The 24,947-nt window shown below is 42.3% G+C and overlaps 1 protein-coding gene across 2 annotated transcripts; it reads right to left on the minus strand.

Moving 5' to 3' along the window:
• On the minus strand, window positions 1-24,506 carry LOC139685846 (uncharacterized). 2 transcript variants are annotated; one of them, XM_071582957.1, is made up of 8 exons: window positions 24,317-24,506; window positions 18,388-18,548; window positions 17,226-17,348; window positions 12,521-12,754; window positions 10,531-10,933; window positions 3,758-4,008; window positions 684-913; window positions 1-474 (listed from the first exon to the last, which is right to left on the minus strand). In XM_071582957.1, exons 1-7 carry the CDS (start codon window positions 24,477-24,479, stop codon window positions 695-697), a joined length of 1,554 nt encoding a protein of 517 aa, XP_071439058.1. In that variant the 5' UTR covers window positions 24,480-24,506; the 3' UTR covers window positions 1-474; window positions 684-694. The 2 variants fall into 2 exon arrangements, with proteins under 2 accessions (XP_071439058.1, XP_071439059.1); XM_071582958.1 differs by lacking the exon at window positions 17,226-17,348.
• Window positions 24,507-24,947: the final 441 nt, after the last annotated feature.

The raw sequence follows: 24,947 nt of genomic DNA on the forward strand, positions 1-24,947 counted from the left end.
ATTGGCATTAGATATGTAACACTTTCTATTTATAAGTACTCTTTTTGCTTCATAAAATAAAATCATCCATCGCTGCCTTGAACATAAGACAAAATTTGATGAACCAACTTTTAACATGACCTCTTCAAAATAAAAGATTTTTCAAAGTAAGAGTTTTTAGTGGAAAGTGGTTTAATTTGGAAGGTACACTGTTTTTGTCTCTGAAAATTGTAAAATAATTGTGGATACAACACACCACTTCCCAATAAAAATAGCGTGCTACAGCTCCAAAAAAAACAGTGGAATGCTCCTTGTAGCACTCCTATACACAACCCTGACAGTAGGTACAAAAGACAAAAATACTTTTTTCACAGATATTCCATATTTATTCAATTATTAGGTAATGAAAATAATGAGTATTCTTGCTCAATTTATCAACTTCATTTGAATATATACAACTATTTCTTTGTATAACGATGGTTAATCCTTCATAGGCTGCAATCAAAATGTGAAAAACTGAGTTAGTGAAATAGAATTTTTGGGCTATTAGGCTAATTATATGTTGCATTGGTATTAATACTGAAAGTTCATTTTGGCAATGAAAGATGCATTTGTATGCATCTTTATGAAAACGATTAAATCTTCCACATGGCACAAAATTTTTCAATTAAATTACATAAGAAAATCAAAACCATTTCTTTCACCTGAACATTAGCTATTCATCCACAGGAAACCAGTCAAAATATATATCCATATTTTCATCCATAATTCGGTGGGTGATATAATTTTTAGCTTCCTTAGTTATCCTGTAGCAGCTCCATATTCTCAACATGGTTAGTTCATTGTCAGCATCCAAGATGAAGTGAACAGTGGCATTTGTGATGCCATGACAATGATCAAGAGTCAAATGGGAAAGATGTCTCATTGGATTAACCTGAAAATCGTAAATGTTACATTATTAAGACATGCAATAAAGGTTAAGCAAGTCATACATAAATAATCATGAATCAATCTCATTTTATGTGTATGGCAACTTGGGTAAAATGTATAGTCAATACAAAAATATTATGAAGTCTGTATTTTTTTCAACTTTTCTAATGGATTTTTCAGCAAGCAACCAAGCTCCATCCCTCTTTGTGCCCTGACTTTTCCTACATCCCACTCAGGGTTCTTTTTTACTCTTATTCCTCTTTGACCATAGTCTGAAGCCCCATTCAGATTTAGTGCATGAATATTCTTTTACAACCTCACTATTTGTTCACATTTTTTCCGCATTAATGACATATTAATTCTTCTCATTTCCTGCGATCAAGAAGCAATAGTGCAGTGGTAGTTAGCTAAATCCATTCATGCTAAAAATTTGTGTCACAAAATACATAAGTAACACTCTGGTAAAATTAACCAGAGCATAGTCTGGCTCTAAAGCTATAGTGGAGTGAAGAGAAAATGAATATATATTAACACTACCATGCCTCACAGAATACAGTTGAATTAGTGTGCTCCAAGAAGAAGTGAATTCTGAGGGATTTAAGGATGTTGAACTAGAATTTTTCCTGGTGGTGCATTATCAGTGTATCACAAGTTCAGGCATTAGAATCTCTCCTGGTGTCTCCTAATGGGATTGAATTGACCAATTCATTTCACTTCCCCAGGGACACACCACAGAACTTGATGCAAATGATATTGCACAGGTCAACAAAAGCCTAGACATTTCTAGGAAATGTCGGAGGTATCATGCTCATTGAGGAACATTGCTCTACAAGTTTCAGCTACAACCTTGAAGCACAGGAAGCAATATTATACGTGGATTTAGTTGCATTTCACGAAGCACAGGTGCATATTTCCAAAAATGAGCTTTTTATCACACTGAATATGTTAGCAGAGGCACAAATTGTCGACATGGAGTCCTAGTAGATAGACGTTGGGCTACTGACTCGGAGGGCACGGGTTCAAACACGGGTACCGCGGGTCACGGGTGAGTCTGGACAGCCGCCGATTCATCTAGGCTGTGATTTTCCTAGAATAATGAAAGCGACACACGGAGAGGAACTGGTCCCCCTACACTGATATGCGTGTCGTCATCTGACTGAGGGCCACTCTCCACAGGGACCGCCATCAGTCAGTTTCCGCATTCCTAATCACAATAACTCCGAGTCAAGCGTCGTCCAGAAGGTAATTCATAGGGTCATAAGGATCGTGATCGGGAATTGGTAAACGTGTGAGTAAACTTATAAAATCATGATGCCAGTAAGGCAGATAAAATGGTACAAAATACTCTCAAGGAATTTTTTTTATAGAAAAATGGCAAATTTTATAATATTTTCACATGCATGTTCGTTTTGAAATAAAAACAAATGCATCACAGTTGAGTCCATCTACTGTTGTGGACTTCTATGCACTTTTCAAGACTGCTGATCTCCTTCCAATACCGAACACCTTCCTATAGCTGACCACGGGAACGAGTGGTCATTGAAAAGCAGCACAGTGCCTAAAGAGAAATGCAATCACACTGGATGCCATTCAAGCGATAGGTTCCCTAATAAACACCCGCAAGCGCATTCAGTCGAAAACATCATTAATCAGGGGTATCTTCTATTCCAAAAACTCAACCCAGTGAAAACAATCCGCTCCTGCATCTATCAACCACCCTCAAAAAATGGTTATTTTATTTATTACGCATATTATCTATTCACTACTTGCATATGTTGTTAAATTTTAAATGAATCATAAAAAATGGCAAAATGAATATAATTAGTCTACATCAGTATTGCATTAGCAAAATTATCATATCAGAAACTAATAAAAATCGGGATTACTATAGTACTGTACTGTTATATATTGTCGCGAGAGATTTGCATTTTACTAATACTTGAACCAAAGAAAGTGTAAATTTTTATCAAATTTTCTTTTTATCGTATAACTCTTGAGCCGATATTATTGCTTCGGCTCCTCCCTTTCCCCCCCTCATTTTAATGACGTAATTTGTGTCAAGAACCATTTCTCCCGCTGGATGGGCACAGGGCAACCCCGAGATGCAATTCCTTAATGTTCATTTTAACTGTCAATTACCAGAAGGGGACCAGAAAGTTTATCTTCCAAGTTTACTTCCATGCACCTTGAAAAAATGTTTGTTCAATATTGTTTCCATTACATTTGTTGTTTCAAGTCTGAGGAAGCCATTCATGGTGAATTGAAACAGGTATATCTAGTTATTCCACAGAATATTAATTTAGACACGACCCGAGTTTCGACGTAAGATAACATCGCTAGGCCGGGCAGGAGGCAACCGGAAGGAGTCGCGCGAGCTATTTGTAACACAGGCGCGAGAGACAGGTCCGTTTGAAATGGCCGGTTGGGTGATCAATCTTCCTCCGTCGGAAGTACGGTTATATTTCACTTCACCCGTGATTATTGTAACCGATGCCAATTGTGAATATAATTTGCGACCATGGTACATTTATGTGCCCTGGCAGGAGTAAATTCTTAGCTATGCGGATTAATTTTCCCACATTTCCATTCTCATTTAAGACCGTCCAAATAATAGTTCAAAGCTAAGATTTTTAATCGCCCTAAAATTGCTTCACCCGTTGAAAATATTGTAATAGTGGTATGTAACTTACATGACATCCAATAACGAATCAGAATGCTGATGAAGACACCGACCTACGAGATGTTAATGGAAGCACATCCGTAGTTGACCATAGTCTTACGATATGTATCATCATGATTTAACGCAAAATGCAACCACACGCATGCAAGTACTGTTAGATCTCCTTACCTTCCAAATTGTGCGGAACATTTCATCTGTTAAAATCCCAACACCTTTAAAAAGCAAATTCTTCATATTCTTTGAAAATAAGAGTAATTGCTGAAGAACATTTGCTGGAAGAATGAAATCAGGGTCGGCCCAAATCTCAAGGGCTTGGAGTTCTTGAAAGTGCTCTTCACATATCTTCTGGTGCATTAGCTCAAACTCTGTCACCTCAGAGAGGGCAAAGTTCACTAAGTGGGGGCAGGCCTTGCCTATAGCTGCGAAAGGAAACTCGCATGAGTAAGCACTCGAAGAGGTGGAGCCCACTGGGAAGAGCACAAACATCGAGAAAAGGGGGCAGGGAATAAAGAGGATGCAGTGAGAGGAGAAGGTGAGGATTCAAGGAGGATCGTCTCATCCCCCTCCCTTTCGCAATAGTATACATATTAGGACAGTTTATCATATTTTTAATTAAAAAATAGTTTTATTAAATGAACTCACACATACACATACCTGTATACATGTGTACTCCGTCCAATGTCCCTATTATAATCCTTCCCTCTCCTCGTTTGCTTAACATTCTCCTCTCTTTCTTCTCCTATCTCCTTCTCCTCTCTTTCTAAGTCTTCAACATCTCATTGCCGATTAATATGCTTTCCATCCATTTATCCTGCCTCCTTATGATTTCTCCCAGCAATCCCTTCTCCTCGCCCACCATGCATAGCACTTCCTCGTTTGTTTTTCTTTGATCCATTTCACCTCCTCCATCCTTCTCCCCATCCACATTTCAAAAGCCTCCAATTTACGCCTATCTTCCTGCTTCAGTGACCATGTTTCTGCACCGTACATAACTACGTTTCATATCACAGTTTTGACGAGTCCTTTTTTAGCATCCTTTTTTATGTTAACCTTAGCCCTTCTCTTCTGGAATATCGCATGATCTTTGTTTTATTTTTAATGATTCTCATCCCATATCCATCGTATTGAATTCCCAATTCACTCGGCAATGCTTGCAACCCCTGGGCTAACAAGCAAACTAGAGCTTAGTCATTAGTAAACCTAACTGATTTTACGGATTTCCCGCCGACTTTCATTCTTATCTCCAGTTCTTCCTATGCCTCTTTAGTCACATCCTCCACATACTATATACGTTGAACAGCACCGTTGACAGTGGACAACCCTGTCTTACACCTCTTCCTAACACTGACCATCCGGACTCTCCGTTCCCCACTCCACCTGAGCAGTCTGAGATACCTGTATGCACAGGTTGCAGATTAGACCCCTGTCCCTCCTATCTCTTCTTATTTCCTGCAATATACTCATTAGTTCTTCCCAATTAATATCATCAGACGCCTTTTCGAAACCTACGAAACATGCAAATGCGTCCTGATTGTATTCTATATTCCTCTCGATTAGTGACCTCATTTCTGCAATGGCATCACGCGTACCTCTCCCCTTCTTTAACCAAAACTGATAATCCCCTAAGTAATCATTTGCCCTAATCTCCTTCCCTTTATGGATGATCCTGAGAACAACTTTAGCTGTGTGGGATATCAAACTTATTGTCCTGTAGTCCTCACATGATGTAGCCTTTACCTTTTTCGGAATAGGAACTAACACTGATCTCCCAAAGTCTTCTGGCCAGATTCCTTCCTCATAGAAACTACGAATCAGTCCACATAGTCTTCCTCCCGGATTTTTCTAAACATTTCAGTAGTTCTGCAGGATTGTTGTCTACCCCCACGGCCTTATTTGATTTCATCTCCCTTAATGCCCTTTCTATCTCATCGTCGAGTATGTCTGGACCTAAGCTATCTTCATCTACGTCATGTTCCTTTTCTATGTCTAACCTCTTTGGCCTAAGTTCTTTACCATACAGTGCCTCTATATATTCCTTCCTTCTCTCTTGGATATATATATCTATATATAGACATGTAAAAACATATATATATATATATATATATATATATATATATATGTATATATGTATATGCATATATATATATATATATATATATATATATATATATATATATATGTGTGTGTGTGTGTGTGTGTGTGTGTGTGTGTGTGTGTGTGTGTGCGTGCGTGTGTGTGCGTGCGTACGTGTGGGTGTGTTTGTGTGTGGGTGTAAATATAGTAGTCCTGTTTCTTTACCTGATTTCCCTATTTCACAAAAATGTTGGAAATCGAGACATCTCATTGAGAGTTTTGGGTTAAATAACTTGACATTTTACGCCTCATGATCCCTAGTTTAAGGTAGTTGGGACTGTAATCTTGGATAAAATCATGACGCTAACCTTACCGCTTTGTTTCAGCGTCAGAAATGCAGTCATGTAGTTCTTCATTTTTTTCAATAATCGAGACTATACAAATTTGAGACAACTTGGGGAACGAATGTGCAACATTTCTGCGAAATCAGCACGTAACCCAAATTTTTTAACCATCTCTGCAATGTGGGAGGATTCACGGGAGGGATTTTGTCTCTTCTCACGACTTCACCCGAGTAGGCGACGTCTAAATGGAACATTGTAATATTATATTCAGTGCATCCGTTTCCAAATTACACTGACGTGGATAAAAGGAAACGAGGTCATGTCAGGGGCTGGTGTCCAATTTCTTAAATCCATGTCCCTTTTAGATGTCGCTTTTAATCACCGTTACATCCGATACAAGGTAGTAAAGGACAATGCAATGTGAAGTAATGTGATTCCCATCTTTATTTACTTTATGCCGTGGCTGCCTAGCGAGTGGAGCGTTCTCCCGCCGGTCGGTGGATACCGGGTTCAAATCCCGGTCGATGCATGTGGGCAACTCGAGTTAAAATCTAAACAATTGCGTTGGTTTTTATTGTTACTGCAACTTCGTCGGAAACTACAGGTAGCACAGGGAAAATAACTACCTGACCCTATCAGTGTGGATTCCAAGCACTTTTGGGCTTAGCCCAGGGTAAGCTCTGGCCTCTAATAACCAAGACTACTTTGTCATTATTGACAGATGGTTGAGGCCGATACTTAGTGGAAATGCATGTGTAAAGCACGAAGATAAAATCAAAGACTTTACCTTTCCACAGGAAAACTTTTTCTGATGGAACCTCAAAGGTTTTGATTCTTCCTTCGTCCTTGTAATAATGACCATGGTTGTGCTTCCCATAGGACCATAGCAGTCTTAACCCATGTCAATGTCCTCAGACTCATCAGAGCGATCTCAGATTTAGCGCAGATGGTATTATTCCAGTTGATATTCTGAGCAATAATATAATTATAGGTGTACGTAAAGTACGTAATGAGTTTGTTACGTGTCGCGCTACCCAACTTTCGACTTGTACACGGTTGATTTACGTGTGCATTGTCATGATAAGAAATACGGCGATGCATTTATAATGATAATGACGCGTCTAAAGTTGCACTTAATAAGAAAAGGTGGTTTCTTAATGAGAAGGAAAGCCAAACGTCTTGAAATGAGTATTCAAACTGAACCAACTGACAAGTTTCAGCGTAGGACCCGCCCGGGTGGTCTGAAAATGGACGAATCAGTGGTCAACAGTGGATTTGGTCGAGCAATGACAAATTCAAAGGGTCACGAGGATCAAGATCCCCCAAAACTTTAAAAAAATAATTTTCGATCTATTTTTTCCAGAAGGAGAAACACATACGTGGATTAGCATAACGTTATTGAGCCGATAACAGTCGTGAGGTCGTATGACCTTAAAATTCACAATTGGTATTAGCGAAGCCATTGATAGCCATTAGCGAAGTTCAATGGCTAACAAAACACAATTTGTATTCCCTCCTACAAAGACGCCTTCCTCGGTATGATGTATAAAATAATACTAAATATTTTTTAAAATACTGGCACTGTAAGATATTACTTATTAAAACAATATCAGACAGTGACCCCAACCAATAGAAAGCCTAGATCCGCTCCTGGTGTCGAGCGTGTGCAGCGGAGTCAAAGGGCTGCCACCTGGGATGTAAGGGCCAATCCGCAAAAACCTACTCCGACCATCTATGAACTTAACGTAATCATCTCACGCTACATATTCATTCCGAGTTGAAGCCCTTCCCTTGCTAAACTTAACATTCTCTCAGAATTTATGTTAAAAGCTATCAGTGACAATTAAAAATCCTCTCTCTCTCTCTCCATTATGCCCAGACAAAATCTTCCTCCACTCCTCGCGCCGTATGCTTCATATTAAGGTTTGGAATAAGTCGTACATACCTCTTATCTACTCCCATATTTCGCAAAACTTAGCAACGTCACTTAGTGGGTCGAACGGCCAAAAAAATGCACGAAGCACACAAAAACATCCTGATTATATTTTGTACATATTCCTCTCTAATAACGTTCTCATTGACGCACTAGCACGTGACGCGTAGCTTTCCACTTTCAAAACCCGCTTTGGCAGAATTCGGCTGGGTAGTACTTTGCACAAATTATTATTTAACATTCCACTGGTGGCTCTCAGAACTTCCTTCATTTAGGTATGGCGATGAAAATTGATCTAATAAAACCTTATGACCGAATACCTTCCTTATAAATGCTAATTATAAGTTTCAAGAATAACGCCTATTGTTTCCTGGACTCTTTAAAAATTCTGCGAGGATATAATATGTTCCAATTACCTTGCTCGATATAAATTCTCTCAGCGCCTTATCTCTATCCTCGTTTACGCCATATTCCCTTTTCTATTCTTAAACTCGCAGGCCTGATTTCTTCACTATATAGTATATCTCTTTTGCGTATCCTTTCCAACTTTTTTGAATCTTTTCCGACTCTATTTGTCGGTACAGTTTTTCTCTTACAACCTCCTCTCATATCGATTTCCTTCTTCTAAAGCTTCTACTTTCCCTGTCTCTCAAATCTCTCCGTTTCCTCGCAGTGCCCTTTCCGCCACATTTCCGTCACTTTGTTAGTTTCACGGCTAAGCTTAAACTAAAGTCCTCTACATTCTTATTTTCATCAGTTTATGCATTCGCTCCTCATCTCCCTGATAGATACTCCTTCATTTTCCTCTCTCGTCCCCTCTCTTAAATACACTTTAGTAATCCACGATTTTTAAAATCTCTTAGCGTTTAAAAGTCACATTATATCCGTAGCTACTCTTTCTATCCAGTAATTAAGGTCTACCCACCTTGCCTCAACCTACCTACCTTTCATTTTCTCCATATCCTCGGGTACTTATGATTTTTTCCTTTGTACTCCTCCTTGTTACTCCAGTTAAAGCTTCAACACAAGTTTTGAGCTGCATTTTTCAGCGGCCGAATTATGGTCCGAACCTACATGCGCCCCCGGGAAACTGAGAGAGTTAATGGCGCTGTTCCTAAATCTGTCTAATTATGATGTTATCTAACCGCCATGTACTTGTTTCTCACAGCATTTTCCATGTGTACCTTTTCCTGTAACGGTGCTTCAATCAGAAGTTAGAAGAAACTCAGGCAGAACTCGATTCCTTATTCCTCGATTATTCCTAATTCCTAAACCGTACCTTCCCAACTAGTCGTGTATCAATCCCTCATCACTATTGGACCTTTTCGAAACGTGACCGACATTGAACGTTTAAGATATTTATTCACTTGACATTACTATGGCGTAAAATTGATTTGTAAATGTACCTACTAAGTCTAGATATTCCTTCATATCTATTTCAACTACGATAACACTTCTATGTTCCCGTATTTCGTAAAAATCTTACTGGCACTATTCCGAAATTCTTTATTTAACTGTAATGAATTTATATTTTGGAAAATGGCAAAGTAAAATGGAAGATATTAATTATTGATTTCATGCATATTTGATACTTCTTAACTTTTTTCTATCCTCAAGCAATAAAATTTTAAAACGAAATCTCCTATTACAATGGTAACAATTAAATGACAATTATTATTTGGCTGTGTAAACATTAGGGAGCTTTGGATGAAGATTGAGCTCTATTACCGGCAAATTCAGTATACAATTTTCATAGTAACAGTTTGTATAGAGCTATCAAAATGCCGGTCCGAGAGAGGGCCTGATCAAACTTCCCTGAAATTAGGATTCCGCATAATACGTACACTTCAAAGCCTTGAATCTACGTACAATCAGCCCGTCCCTCGTGGTTCATTTGATTGTGCAATTACTTGCACCCATTATTTCTTCGATATTGAAACATTCGCGGCAAAATCCACAAAAAAGAGAAGGCGTTCTAATAGACATGCACATACAACGTGTTTCATGAATGCGAATTTGTATGCACGGGGTATTTTTGAAGCTTCACGTGCAGCTGGAGTTAATTTCTCAAAGTTACAAGTCCTCTTTATAGTCTAAAATGTTACATAAAACCTTCATATTCTCATTCTGGGGAATCTCTACATTTACCTAATACGCCGCAGGCCGCAGAAAGGGTGTATGGCGGAGGATGTTAGGTCACCGGCCATGCATGCATAATCATTTTAACTCTTTGCAGATATTATTTCGATCATGCACTCGGACAAAGTTAGTCACCACGAAAGAAACTACTTGAATAATAGTATATCCATTCACAGGACAATATTCAAATCATGTGGGAACAATGTTATAAAAATGGGTCTATTTAAAAGGCATGCAGGATATCGACAAAATGTATACACTGCCCATACTAATATATTCTCTTCGCGACTGCGATCATATTTATTTTAATCTCTATTATAAGCGAGCAGTAAGTGCTTGCGCCGTTTATTACCATCAGCAGATTCCGTAAGCGTAAATTACAAGTACTTGAAAACTGAATTGTTAAGAGAGGAAATTCGCTCCTGATCCTCACGTGGAGCTCTCCGGCTTACCGCCCACGTCCACGTATGCAAATTTGGAGAGTATGAGGCTGGTAAGCTGCTCGCCCACGGCCGTGAGGAGAGGCAGCACGCCCTGGGCGAAGTCCATGGTGTCGCCTTCATCGGGGCAGGTGGTGAGCGAGAGGGAGGTGAGGTGGCGCAGCATCATGAGCGGGTACAGCGCCTCGGAGGGCAGCGGCGTGGCGTGGACGGTGACGCTGGTGGCGGAGGGACAGAGGCGCGCGGTGGCCGCCGGCCCCTCCGCAGCGCCCCCCGCCAGTTCCCCAGACGACGTCACCGTGGTCAGGCAGAGGCTCGGCCGCGGTTCGAGGGGCCGCCGGCTGGATGAGACTCCGAGCGCCGCCATGACTCGCTCACCCACCCGACCGCTCCAAGCCTCCAGCACCCTCAGCACCTGCCAGCAGTCACCGGGGAGAGAGCACAGCCACCCTAAAGTCCCTCAAGATAACATTGGGACTCGGGAGGGAGAGAGAGAAAGAGATGGATGGGTGGGAATGGGAGGTATATCTCACGTGATTCGCCCCGGTACCAATAGCGACCATCACGCACGGGGTTCAGCCAGCACGACATTCTTTCTAATCCCTCTAAAAATCGTCTCTCCGGGTACTGTGTTGCCCCGTGGTAATTTCACTCAATGGTTTTAGACTTCATTGGTTATTTCTTTCCATTATTCCATATATTATTTAGAAACTGTGTCCAATGGCACATCTCTAATACCTATTTCAACAGGGAGGGACTAAGAAAGGGTATAGAGATGTTATTATGAACGCATCTCAATAAAACATGCGGCAACGCTGAGTTGGAATTATCGTGGGCGAGGTCATTCCCGTACTTCCTCGAAGCGTTATTTCACAATTGTTCACGAGTAACTCCGAGAACTATTCCACAAGTCATTTGAAAGGTGTTCGGGGGCTGGAGGTCGGGAGTGGGACGATTCCCCAATTGCAGCCAGCCCATCAATTGGATTCGTGTATTGAGGCCATTTTTCCGAGTATCACCCACACCTCACTCTATATCCCGTTTCATACTTTCAAAAATTCTCTCTAAATATTACGTAACGCCCCCATGTAGTATTTATCAATAAATTTCATAAACTTGAAACTTCATTAAAATATAGGAAATTTGACTTTGCTCCTTTTTAGCAATATTCTCCCAGTGCCCTTTTCGATAGTGAGTGAGTTTTTTCTGAATTCTTGTGAGTGCGTTTGCTCTGTGTTGTTCCCTGACGCGGAATCAATGCCATTAGGCATCCACAGGTAATAACCCAGGCATCCTAAGCGGGGTTCCTTCAACCCTGTGAAGGATCCCATTTTGGGTTGAGTGTGTGTGTCTGTAGTTGGTCACTGGCGAGGGAGTAACATACCCGCACACCACTGCAGAAATATATTCTGGTTGAGAGGTTATGGTCTGTCAGTGTCCTGGAATTTCTTCTCCCACAAACTTTAGTTTTTCCTTTTGGACGAGTGGTGCTAATTTATTACGGTCATGGGAAATATTCTTTAAACTTGTTATTGAAACGTTATTGGCAAACTTTTGGTTACCAGAGGGATCTTCCACGTCAGATGATATGATATTGACCCATATACTGGTAAATTTCGCTTTTAGTTGGCGGAATGGAAACCAATTGATTCAAGTGTTCATCTTAGGAACGGAGTTTTTTCAGCTTCAAACTCTGAGTGATACCTCGGTACATCTTTAGCTAAACCCAAGGTGCGTGACGCTCTGATCACCAGGAAGATCTTGTACCTTGTACCTTGAAAAGTCTCCTGATTTGTGTCAAGCTGGTTTGGCATCCTCGCTATCCGGGGTCATTCAGACCTGGGCCCTCCGGTCATTAGCTGATCGTTCGGCCCACAGGGCAACCATTCCGCCCTAGGTCACTAAAAATGAAATGAAATTCCTACCTTCGTTGAACCCTCTTTAGGCCAATTCGGTTTTCAAGTAGGCGTCAACATTGAGTGTCCAAGCAGAGGGGTCTTACCTCGAACATTCGCTCGAAGTCAAATTCTCGCAGCACGGGCAGAGCCAGCAGGGCGACGGCGGCCCCCGCACTCGTGACCCACGTGTCGCTGACGCAGAGGCGGCGGAGCTTCTGGCAGCGAGCGGAGCCGTCGGACGCCAGGCACAGCATCACCACTCCGCGGTCTGTGGTCGGCGTGGACGACAGATTGAGGTCCAGCAAGTGAACGCACTGCTCCCCTATTTTAGCCAACATCTGCATTATATTTGGAAAGAATAACAAGCAAAGAGCATCTCCATGTGATGACAGGCAGAAAAAATTTTTCTTGCAACTTACTCGAATTCCAGTTGTTTTCCCGCAAAATGAAGGAATGGATATACTGTAGAAGGGCCGCCATTACGTGGTCACCCTTCAGGTGATTTCTATGGTTCAAGTTGCATTAGTGCCTCTCAAAACAATAATACTATACACAAGATCAAATATTCTTCTCGCCATCTGTCACTTATTCTCCTCGAAGTTCTGAAACCCTATCGATTTTCAATGGCACTTTCGTGGACTTCCTGAACAATGGCGATTAGAATCTCCAGAAGTTAGGAGTTCAGACTAGGCATGTATAAATCGCAAAAGAAGCAGGTCAAGGCTCCAAAGGAATGCGCTTATAAATTGAGAAAACTACACTTTCCCTTCAAATGGAAACAATTAGAGGCTCGCAGGCGAACACTGGCCAAATGAAGCGTTCATGAAGTGGAGAGAAAATTTGCGACCGTTGGCGGCGTTGTAATTTAAATTGAGGTACGCATGACGAAATAGGTATATAAAATTGCGCGTGCTTTCAACTGAAAATGCAGAGATGCGGTTCAGTTTTTTGATTAGACATGACCCGTATACTTTCTGATTCTCAAAAACCATGATTAAGAATACAATGAACGGATTTATGTAGGTATTATGACGACAACATTATGGATTGATTTATGAAAACAAAGTGCCAAAATCTATGGCAACCAAAGTCGGTTGTTCTCTTGATCCCTGAACTTAAGTTGTTTAGCCATTTATTTTAGGAGTGAGGATTGCTGGGAGAAATCTAACAGTCTCTAAGGAGGCAGGAAAAATGGATGAACAGTATTTTGATGGGAAATGAGATGTTGGAGACCGTAATAGAGGGGAGAATGTTAGGCAAACGAGAAAGGGGAAATAGACTAGGGAATTGGGAAGGAATGAAGGGATTTTGCGGGTACGAAGAAGGGCTTGTTGTAGAATAGGATGATAGGTTATGTTTTGTTAGGAGAGACAAGTTATTTATTTGGTAGATGTACTCATCCAAAACCTACATTAACCTACAATGGTCATATATAATATGTAATTATGTGTAACCGTACTATATTTTTGAGCTAATATACATATGTATATTCAAATTCAGGCATGAACTAATCATTGTGCAGGTATGGCTGTTACCCTATCAGCCCCCGCCACATGCCCTTGCGGTGGCTCGCGGAGAATTGCGTACATGTAGATGTACAAGATACCTTGTAGATAACTGCATTAACTTATTTGAAAGTAATTTTAAACGGATTTCTTCGTGGAGTGTCATTAACAGGATAAATTATAGTAGAGATATTAAAAAACGTTTTGTTTAAATCAAATCTTATTACAGAAAATTAAAGATTTATTGCATTGCATACAAAAGGTTAAATTAAATATCAGTGCATAAATACGTAAAATTATCTGAAGACTCGAAAAATTTTCCTACGGCAACAATGAAAAAATCAAGAAACAGAATAGAATTCTACATTCAGGCCGTGCTCATGCAATTTATTTTCGCGGTAAACTGGAGTGGGCTAACGTTAGATGCATTCTCCAAAGGGGCTTCAAACGCTGATAAGGCATTATACTAGAGCGTATTTGAGCATGATTTTCGAGACGGTCATAGATATTGTTCGTTTTACGGGTATTTAGATATTGCATCATATGTCATCTGCCACAAAGTATGGCGCAAGATGTATTTTGGTGATGGGAAGGCATATTGAAGATTGTAGGCATAGATAGACAATGGAGAGGCATAACTACAAGTACCATAAATGCCATTCCACAGGTCATGAGCCTTGACGTTCCCGCTGTCGATTCGTACATCCGCCCCAGTGGGGTGCGTCCCGTAGTACTTAGTATTCACTATCCGTTTATTGTCGTCTACGTGGATTGACTGGGGAGACTAAATGATGGGCTTTCTCGATTCCTTCCTTAATATTATGCTAACGTGGCATCATTACATTAAACGGCTTCTCCACTGGGGCTATGCGACGCCGCTGCCTTACTGAGGTACATACGCACGCTGAGCGACCTACCCTTCGTCCGAAGCGTCTGGGCGCAAGTGGCCTTACCCGGAGAAGCGATTTTTTCTCCCGCCAGCCATCGATACCCCCTCGTCAGAGCACGAGAGCTCTTCCACCTCGCCCAAGATCGCAGTTCATGGGGAAGGCGGGCACAGGTTCGGATTATTAATTATTCGGAATGAAATTCAACTTATATTGGAAATGAGTGTATTGGTGAAATAGGAAGTGAAAGTGATGACGAAAATAATAATGAATCAATTTAAAATTAAAGTATAGGAACGACACTGGACTAGTAAAGCCAGGGAAGATTTTAAGTAACACAGGAAAATTATAGGAGTAATGCGAAAATCGGCGCTATTAAAAGAACCATCGATTACTGGAGAGTTAACCGGAGGGAAGGGAATGGAATAATATGGATAAGTAAGTAGAGAAGAGTAAACAGGAAACTGATTAGTAAGATCGTTGTCCGAAGAACTCCATGTGGGCGAAGGTGGCGGGTAATGATCTACAGATATTTAATACACAGTGAAAAATCAACACCCTCTTCAAGAGCATGTGAATTTCCCCTATTCTTCTAATTGCTTGGAGGTAATAAGAAACTTTATCAAACAATAGATGAAATAAGGCATGTGCTAATGGGGGAAAGACGAATCGTTGTAGGTAAACATTCGAGAAAGGCAGAGAAAGAGGCGAAGGGTGGACGTGGGTAGTCTGAAAAGTTTCCGCCGTAACAAATAAACGAGATATTTTTTCTTCAAATTAATAATTTTTAATTTTTAACATAGTCTCATTTTAAGCGATAAAAAGTGAGATATTTTAATTTTAATCGAGTGATACTTTAAATGTTTCCACCCTTCCAAATATTAGCTGACGTCTTTCTCCGCAAAGTAAACGTTTACGCATACAATAACCTCCTTGTCCGATGGAAATCTCTGAACTCCAAACGAAACTTAAAGGTTAGGAAACAGGGAAGAAGTCGCTTTGGGGCAGATCTGGTGAATACGATGAGTGATCAATCATTTCAAATTGTACTTCATGAATTTTAGCGACAGCCCAAGTGTGAGCATTTGCATTGTCCTGATGGAAAAGCACTTTCTTCTGCTTCTCCAACTGTAGTCGGTTTCTTGCAGTCTGCTTTCAGATTGCCAACTAATAATGCACAATACTCTCCCGCTATTTTTTACCTTTTTAAAGATAACAGATTAACACAATACAGTGACTCTCTCAAAAAAATAGTCGCCATCACCTTCCTGGACGATGCAACCAATCATCTTCGCCTTTTTCGGATTTCACTCTTTGCAGTCCACTGCTTTGACTGTTCTTTCGTCTCAGGAGTGGGTATCAATGTTCAATATCAGGTGGATCCAAGTTTCATCTATAGTTCGACGCAAGGAACCTGACTCACGTAAACTTAAACCTCTCCCAAAGGTCCTTGGAAATAGTCATTCGAATGCGTTTTTGGCCCAAAGCGAGCATACGCGTGTACCCAACGCGTGTACACAGGTTCAAATATTCATTCAATATATGACAAATCCATTCTTTCAATCCATAGCCACTGCTATCTCTGTAACCTGCTGCCTTTTTGAAACAATTATTTACATTTTCACAAAACCCTCCAATAACACGCTCAAACCAAACAATGACTGAGGATCCAAAATGGCTAAGGATTTGGTGATTAACTTTCAACGCAAGCGCAAACACAATCCCTTACTTTGGTTGGAGAGTGCTGCCATATTGATACTGAGATCGAAAAATGTTCAGACCACCCTCGCATTGACGGGTGGTGAGATGGTAGATGGGATGGAGCCAGGAATGAAGGGACGAGGGAGGAAAATATTGGATATTTTGGGTTACATGAAACGAGAAGACGGTACATACATGTATTAGGAAGGATTGAACAGGGAAATAACCCAGAAGGAAGGATATTTATATTTTGCGAAATTGGCTGAGAAGCCCACAACCAAATGTATTAGTTCTCAGAAACTGCCCATAACCTACCTATCAAGTAATAGAAAATCGATGGCGGTGTTACTATTCACATACAAGCAGCACGGAGTACTGCTCTGGAATTAGCCTCATCTCTTTCAGCTAGAAAATGGTCTCGCCTCAAATATTAGAAATGTCCTGTCTCGAACTTCGAGATATCACCGCATTTTGACAACAATTATTTTTAAACTCTTGTTTAGAACACACACTTTCTACCCACGCTCAAGTCTATGGATTTAATAAAGAAAATACGATGGCACATGTAGTATTCTCCATTTTTACGAAAGATCACCTTTAGCTTTCTCATTGTAATGAGGGTTTAGGGTTCCATTACCAGAAATTTTTCAACTCCCTCCACTGATTTTGTTTGTAAAAGGGCTTCGATAGTAATAAGAATAATGATATGAACATACCTGGTCTACAAGTAATGTCATCCGGAGGTTGAGGCTGACTAGTGTTGTGAAGCATGGGGCGAGGGAAATGAGTGCGTTCGGATTGATGTGACGAAGGTATGGAATGTCCAGCCTTTGAAGATTCTAGGAGAAAACATGGAGCACATCATGATTCACGCTTTATGATGGTTAAATTACATTATATTGGCTAAATGGGGGCACAGACCTACATGGTATAGGTTTTTTTTCACCCTCGAAACCACACCATCTCCAAATTCAAAGGGATTGTCTTTCGGATGCGGTTCATATGTGACATTCCCATTGTTTACAACATTACATATTACACAATTTTATCATAACTTCAGGAAGAGAGAGATGCAGCAAGAATTTCAAATCAATATATTTTTTATCAAATCAGAGCCATTGATTAGAAAAATGTGTTCTAATTAACCGAAGGGAACAGCATCCCCAATTTTGACACGCGATTATTTGTGTAACGAGGAATTACTTTATATCTACGATTTATGCACCACTTTCTACGGGACATTTTTATAGCATCATGCAAACTGTGAATCAATTTCCTGCCTGAAGGAATTAGGACTTATTTAAATATCAAAGACAAGACCATTTCATTATTTGCTCCTGATAATCTAAGAAATTGTCAATTCCGTATTGATCATCATTTCATGATTCGCCTTTGAGGCACAGATTTTGATTACAATTTAAGCATATGCTCGGCAGGTGCATCGAGAGAGAGACATTTTTAGGGGAAAAATTTATAAGAGGTAAATTTTTAAGTCTCGGATACTTATATATTGAAATAATCCTCCCGATACTTGTAGCAGAGAAACCTAGTTGTCATCTACCATTCAATTATCAAACACTTAGTAACATTTTACCAACAGCTACCTGATCCAAGGCCAGTGTCAAAGCACCCTGCCACGTACTCCAGTGGCGAGTCGCAGGGTTTAACATGGGTGCAAACATTCAGACAATATCGCCAGTAAGGCGCTTCCGAAATGCCACCAACAGGAAAGGGCGATGTGGCTGGCGGCAATCTCTTGGGCTCGCATCCGACCAGTGGTGCTCACCAACACTGCTCCCCTTTTGCCCCCGCGGCCGTGGGGGATGACTGGTTCGAGTGGTCCCCCACGGAGACCTCGAACCCCACGCAGGCACCTACCTTGCACCGCTGCGGGAGCATGTCGATGGCAGCGAGGAGGTCGCCGACTCCGGACGAGGTCCACTGAAGGGTGGCGGGCGACAGGAGGGCGTGCAGGTGGTGGCGGCGGATGGGCGACGTGCTCTTCACCGCATCTGACAGCTCCTCGGCCAGGTGGGCGGCTGCACGGAAAATGAGGAGAAAGCCTTGATTACGGGGGCATGGTAACTCCCGATCCGGTATGCCTCACTCATTGCCCACTTCACTAGCAATGCACTGGAAGCAGTGTTAGCCTAGCGACCCAGCCCGATGTGACCTAGTGGTTATGATGTGTGGCTGAAAGGTACCGGATTTGAAATCCTTGTGATGACTCCAGAAAGATCCGCCTCGAGAGAGTTGAAAACTGGACGGGTGACCTAGGCTACGCTAGAAATACCATTTTCGGCAATTTCTGATCGTTTTCCGTAGATGGTGTTTCACTTTGACACATGCCGATGACTTGTTTGAGTTCCTACAGCGTTGTGGAATGCCAAATCGGACATAAGTTTGCACTTTCCTCACTCCAGGTTCTCAGATCTCTTCGCCTTCCTATAAACATTCTCCCCGTAGTGGCGGTTAAATTTGATCTGTAGGTGCGATCAGCCAGTCAGATGTCCTGGAGTCAACCAGCCTATATACAGAGTCTGCCTTAAAAAAAAGTAGGATGATATTTTCCCCCCGATGCGTACGGCAAAAGTGGGGAAATTTTTATCAAAAAAGGTGGTGGGAGGCCTTGGGAAAGCAACGCGACCCGCGTCAGTTGTCTGCGGGCCGTTGCAGTGTGCGAATCGCTCCTAGACTGAACCCCTGTTCGAGGATCGCGTCTTGAATTCACGATGCCACTTTCCATGGAGCAACGATACGCGATAAAATGCTGTGTTACGCTTGAAAATTCGGGTTCGGGAGATGAAGCAATGTCTCAAGAAATGGCTTTCCGCTGGCACAAGATTTTCCGGGAGGGTAGAAAGAAGTTGGATGACGAGGATCGTCCGGGACGTCGGCAAACCACACAGTGCGTCGAAAATGTGCAAAAAGTGAGAGACCTTCTTAATTCCGATCCACGCCTAAGTGTCGGAATGTTAGCAGAAGAGTGCAATATTCCGGAAACCACAGTGCGTCGCATTCTTACAGAAGATATAGCCGTGAGAAAGGAGTGTGCCAAGGGATGGTCACCAAGGTGCTGTCGGATGATCAGAAGGCTGCTCGTGGGACAACCTCGCGTGATCTCTTGGACGCTGCCCCAGCCGCCCTACGACCCCGATGTGGCACCGCCGGACGTCTACGCATTTGTTCCCAAAAATAAAAAGGAGCTTGAGAGCCAACCGGGGATCGAGATGGTGCGGTGGCTATCGCACAGGCTTCCTACCCAGAGGGCCCGGGTTCGAATCCCTGTGGCCTCGAATATTTTTCAGTAGTATCCCAATCCCTGCTTGAAGTGCTTAGTGGAGGGCACTTTGAGTCGACGCCTGGTCTCTCTCCACCCTTCATCCTTCCTTGCCCATCCGATAGACATCGCATCCCCTAAATACTACTTCTTGAAAGGCAACCATTTTCAGATCCTGTATGCCGACTGCCCCTATAAATCACTTCGGCTTGATGGCGCTTTCAGGGGAGAGGGAGCGTAACTGCTGTCACCTGAATACTTGCGAGAGGGCAATCTCGGGAGAAGTAAGAATCCAAAACTTGAGTATTTCAGGACAAACTTTAATGTCGGTTAAATGAGTTGGATTTGGGATTGTCTTTAGAAGCCAATAGTATTAGAAGGAACAGTGTACTTTTCCATAGAATTTTAATTATTTGCGTGGGAGCTTTATAAATGTAGCGTAAACTTAGATTCGGAGCATAGTGGTGGAGGGGTGGCCAGGGTCACCTGGCTGAGTAATCGTGAATGCTGGGGAAGTATTAGCTAGTCGCATGGACTCTCATTTTCGTCCACAGATGCCATCCATCTGCTCGAGTGAAATCATCTTTAAACCCTTTGGAAATACATGTAAACTTCTGATACAAAGTCGCTTTTGTGATTATGTCCTTAGTGAAATGCAAAGTGACAGCTGAATTTTTCAAGCATCTGAGAAGTTTCCGGGAGCATTTATTGAAATGTCTGCCAGTCTGTGAAATGGGCACTGCAATGCAGTCCTAACATTTAATTTGTAGGTACGTATCTAGCGTATCGTATCGTCTCTACACATTTTTACAATCTTTTCTGGGACAAATAACATAGCGAGAGGGTCAACGGAAAGTAGAATACTTAGGGGACTCGGAAGGCGATTCCGTATCTTACATGAATGAGATATTGATATTGATAATAAATGGAGGTAAACAATGTTCAAAGTTGCTGGATTTATTTATTTCGAGGAAAGTGAATCCTCCTATAAATATTTTATCATGTTTCCTCGTTATTAACTTATCGACCAAGCTGTGTGTGTATCCATTGTTTCAAGCAACGGATTTAATGGTTCCCAATTCCATACTGAAGCTTTTAGGGGGGAGTGGAATGTTTAGACGATGAATAATCCAGTGGAGGGCGACGTGCTTAATGGGAGAGAAGGAGGGTAGAATTACTCGGGGTTATGCAAGTAGGTTTCCTGTTGATCCCAAATGGGTGTTTTACGTTAACTATTGAAAGTGTTACATGAAGGAAATTAGTGATGTGCCGCTAATATATTTCCCAGGAAAAGGAGATATTGTGGTGCAGGGTGTTCAGAAGGTTTAGGAATGAATTTAATTGGCGCTTGTTTCCTATCCAAAGACAAAGGATGACATCAAATTATATAAACTAATAGGCATCGGATTAAATGAAGAAATGGCAATCTGTTTGAGTTCAGAATTGTTTGTTGAAAATAAAATAATTATGTTCGACCATCAACTTAGACAGGGAAGATGGGTGACCATTCACAAAGCTTTGGGCCACTTTAGGATAAAGCAACGTTTCCCGAGCAAATAACAAGGCTCCCGCTGTCGGCACACAGGTAAACAGATGGAAAACAAACTTTCCGTTCACAAGAACTAATTTATCTTTTCAAAAGTTGGCGGGCACGATGGCATTTTTATGCCGTACTTTGCTCTGAAATCGGAGCCATCTCTGAAAAACGAATTCAATGAACTTTATTTGCAGGGCAGAAATTGTTAGAAACGAGTGTACTGTTTGAGATTCGCGGTTTGTGGATTCCGAGCGATCTAGGGGCTAGGGGATTCATTTGAACTAGCCTTTCTTTTTCCCATTAATTAAAATCACCGATTTGAAAACTGCAATTTCCACGGAACATTTGAAAATGGGAGTTCGATCATTGGGTAATGAAGCTACGTTGTTTCCATCAATTAAATGAAGGCACTCGATTACGTAAGCATGCTTGTCTTGGACGGCGACACAATCTCCTGCATCAGCTTTTGGTCTGATGAGCTTGTCTTCACTGGTGCTGCCTCGTAGGCCCCGGGGCGTGGACGTCTGCGAGGAAGAACTGGAGGTTCTGAAGCTGCAGTGATGGAGGAAGGACGTGAGAGTTTCTCCTGCCTGCGGCAGCTAGGCTCTAAGAGGTTCTTTTCGGAGTGCTCCCGAGGAGGCGGGGGAATTATAAACCTTTGTTGAGAAGGTAAAGCTGTGGTTGGATAGGTTTACTAGTCTTCTGGAAGGGACGCAAGAGGGATTTGCAGAGAGGCCGATTCATTTTGGGGAACTGTGCGGTTCTCCTCCAACCGGTTAGATTTAGTCTGTATTTTCCTCAAGCATTCCTCAGATAAATGTAAAATTATGTGGAAAAGTACGTTTTCCCTTCTGATATTATGGGTATATGTACATTCCAAGTATTGAAGCCGGAAAGAATTAAGTTTATTCATTTAAGGGGTGTTGGTGGTTGGAAAGGAGAGAGATGGTAGGCCTGAAATAAGTGTAACCATGGAAGAATGTGAAATAGACGCGCTGGTAAAGGACAGATATGGAATGAAGCATGCTGATGTGTTTGGTCATATGAGAGTCAAAACACCAAGCAGGCGAGTGACAGAAGATTGAATGGCTCATGGAGCTCGAGAGGGTCAGGAATGGTGAGCGGTAGAGGATGCCCTCGATCCCAGGAGTGCATTTCAGAAGCATCAGGATCAAAAGAGAATGCGTGAAGTAAGTTACAAATATGATGGCAGCGGAAAAAGCTTGCGAAGAGGCCAGCATGGAAGGAGTCTGTGAAAGGGGGTAAGCATTCTTTGGTAACTCCTCTATTTGGCAGTCCTTACCCCGGAAGAGAACAGCGTGATGGGTATGTATGTATAGTTACCCATGCATTTAGATGACGAGCAATCAAAAGAAACTTGGGCATAATTATTTCCGTGAATATCTGTACTTAACCGTGCAAAATAATGGCCGTTAGTATTCCAGGTCTTTCTCAACTATGCACATACTGATGAGAAGGAATTCAATGGCACGACCGCGGTTCTTTCAATAACCTTGGCAGCGCTGCTCGCGTTTTCGTTTTGGTTACACAATATGCGAAATTAGGAACCGTTCAGTTTTTCCGTCAGATACTGGAGGACTCCATGCCTATGCAGCATTTTTTTCAATTCCTGAAGCGAGCTAAATGATTCGCATTCCCCTTTTACCACCTATTTCCCCACAATCTGAATAAAATAGAACGAGTCCCTTTGTGGCTAGGAAAACCCTATTTAACAAGTCAAGATTGGAAAGTATTGTTGAATTGAATAAACCTACTAAATCGGGCATTTATGGAATTTTCAATTGGCACCAACTAAATTCGAATTTCTGATGTAATCCGGTTAATTTACGGTTCTAAATGTTGATAGATTTTCATGAAAGTCATCACCTACTGCGATTCACAAAAAATCAATTACTACGGCGAGTACTTGTCAAACAACTTGAGTATTCCCGATTTCGCATCTTCTTTTTTTACAAGGGGGGCTAGTAAAGTGTAATTCTGGACTCGACAGAAAAAACTAAACAGAACACCCGAAAATAATTTTCACTGTGTGTAAAAATCAGTCTAAAAGATCAACGTGACGATTTTAAAATTGTAAGAAGACAGAGGAGGATGAGTACATACATATTTGCCATTAATTTCTTCCAAGGTTGGCTAGAAGAGAAAACAAAACCAATTATTAGCTTATGCATGATAGGTCTAATGTGTTGAGAGCACAAGAGTAATCACTTCTGACCAAGCTATAGCCTCATACCAAGTATTTCATATACAGTTCAAGATTGAATCTTTCATGTCCTTTGCAAAGAGCATATGATACATAAACAGAGACCGTTGAAACATTGCCAGACGTCATCACCCCCTCAGTGCAATATTCTAAATACCCTTTGTTTTTCGTTGACATAGTAAAATATTAAACGGCTTGTATCCTAAATCTCAAAAAGACTTTCAATACTCGCAATTTATTCTAATAACAGCAATGTCATAAAGCTTCAACTTTGAATGGCCAGGTTTATATAAGAAGCCAGGGACAAATTTATTGTTTGCACTATTTTGCACAAAAAAAATCACAGGAGAGGCAACCTTCGGCGACGCTACGAGCTAATGAGTAAGCAAGCGTGATGACTTTTGGTTTTCGAGTAATTAATATTTATTTGCAATTTTCTTAACTTCTTCTAGATGATGCGGGCGGTATGGGTCGCGGAAGCTTGAACAGCGTGAGCGCCCCGCAAGAAGTCACCCGAAACCAGCGAAAGCATCCTCGTCGCTCACCTACGTTCGAGACTCTTTTCTTAACGATAGTATCTTAGCGTCTGCGGGCGGATGGGTGAGCAAGGCACCCATCGCTCCACCCGCCTCTCCCGGGAAAAGACAGTGGCGGGGCGGAGAAGGCGAAAAACTCGGGCTGCGGGACATCGGGGGCGGGGGGGGGGCAGCGTGAACCGCAGGGGAGAGTGACGAAAGGGTATCGTGGAACCACGCGTCGTACTCACGCAAATTCGTGAACGGCGACTCGACTTTGAGGTACTCCTCCGTCTCCAAGAGCTCTGCCATTTCCTTGGGCGTCGCTGCGGCGTAGCAGATTCGGTCGAAGTGGCGCGCGATGGCCGCCATCGACGCCTGGATGAGGCTCGGCGGTTGGCGTCGGAGCGGCATGGCGTCGGGCTCAGTCTGCTGCGGGCGCGGCCGATGCGCGCAACTGCGAGTGCTGCACGGGGGGGGGGGCGAGCGAAATTGGTGGCGAGTGGGGGGGCAGACGACTCGCACCGGCGGCGCACTATCTTCCCCCTCCCCCGCGCCTCCCACACACCTATCGGCGGCGACGGGCGCGGCGGCGGGCGGAGGGAGGGAGGGGGGGGGGGCAGGGTGCGACGGAAATAAAGAGCGAGCGGAGAAAGGGGGGGGGGCGACAATCGGGTTCGGGTTTTCCTTCCCTGCCGAGCGGCGTCAACAACGAAGGCTTTCGCCCTCGTCCGCCCTCTTACTCTTAGGAGTTTGGAAATGACGGCGTCGTCGTGATGCAAATGGCAAGTGTGTTTCGCCGGCGGCAAAAGATCGTGGTCCGGAGAGCGGCCAAGACTGGCACCGCGGCGCTTGCTTGCTCGCTCGGGGATTACGGGTGAG

Source organism: Hetaerina americana, unplaced genomic scaffold, assembly GCF_022747635.1.
Source record: "Hetaerina americana unplaced genomic scaffold, ioHetAmer1.1.p SCAF_12, whole genome shotgun sequence".
NCBI lineage: Eukaryota > Metazoa > Arthropoda > Insecta > Odonata > Calopterygidae > Hetaerina > Hetaerina americana.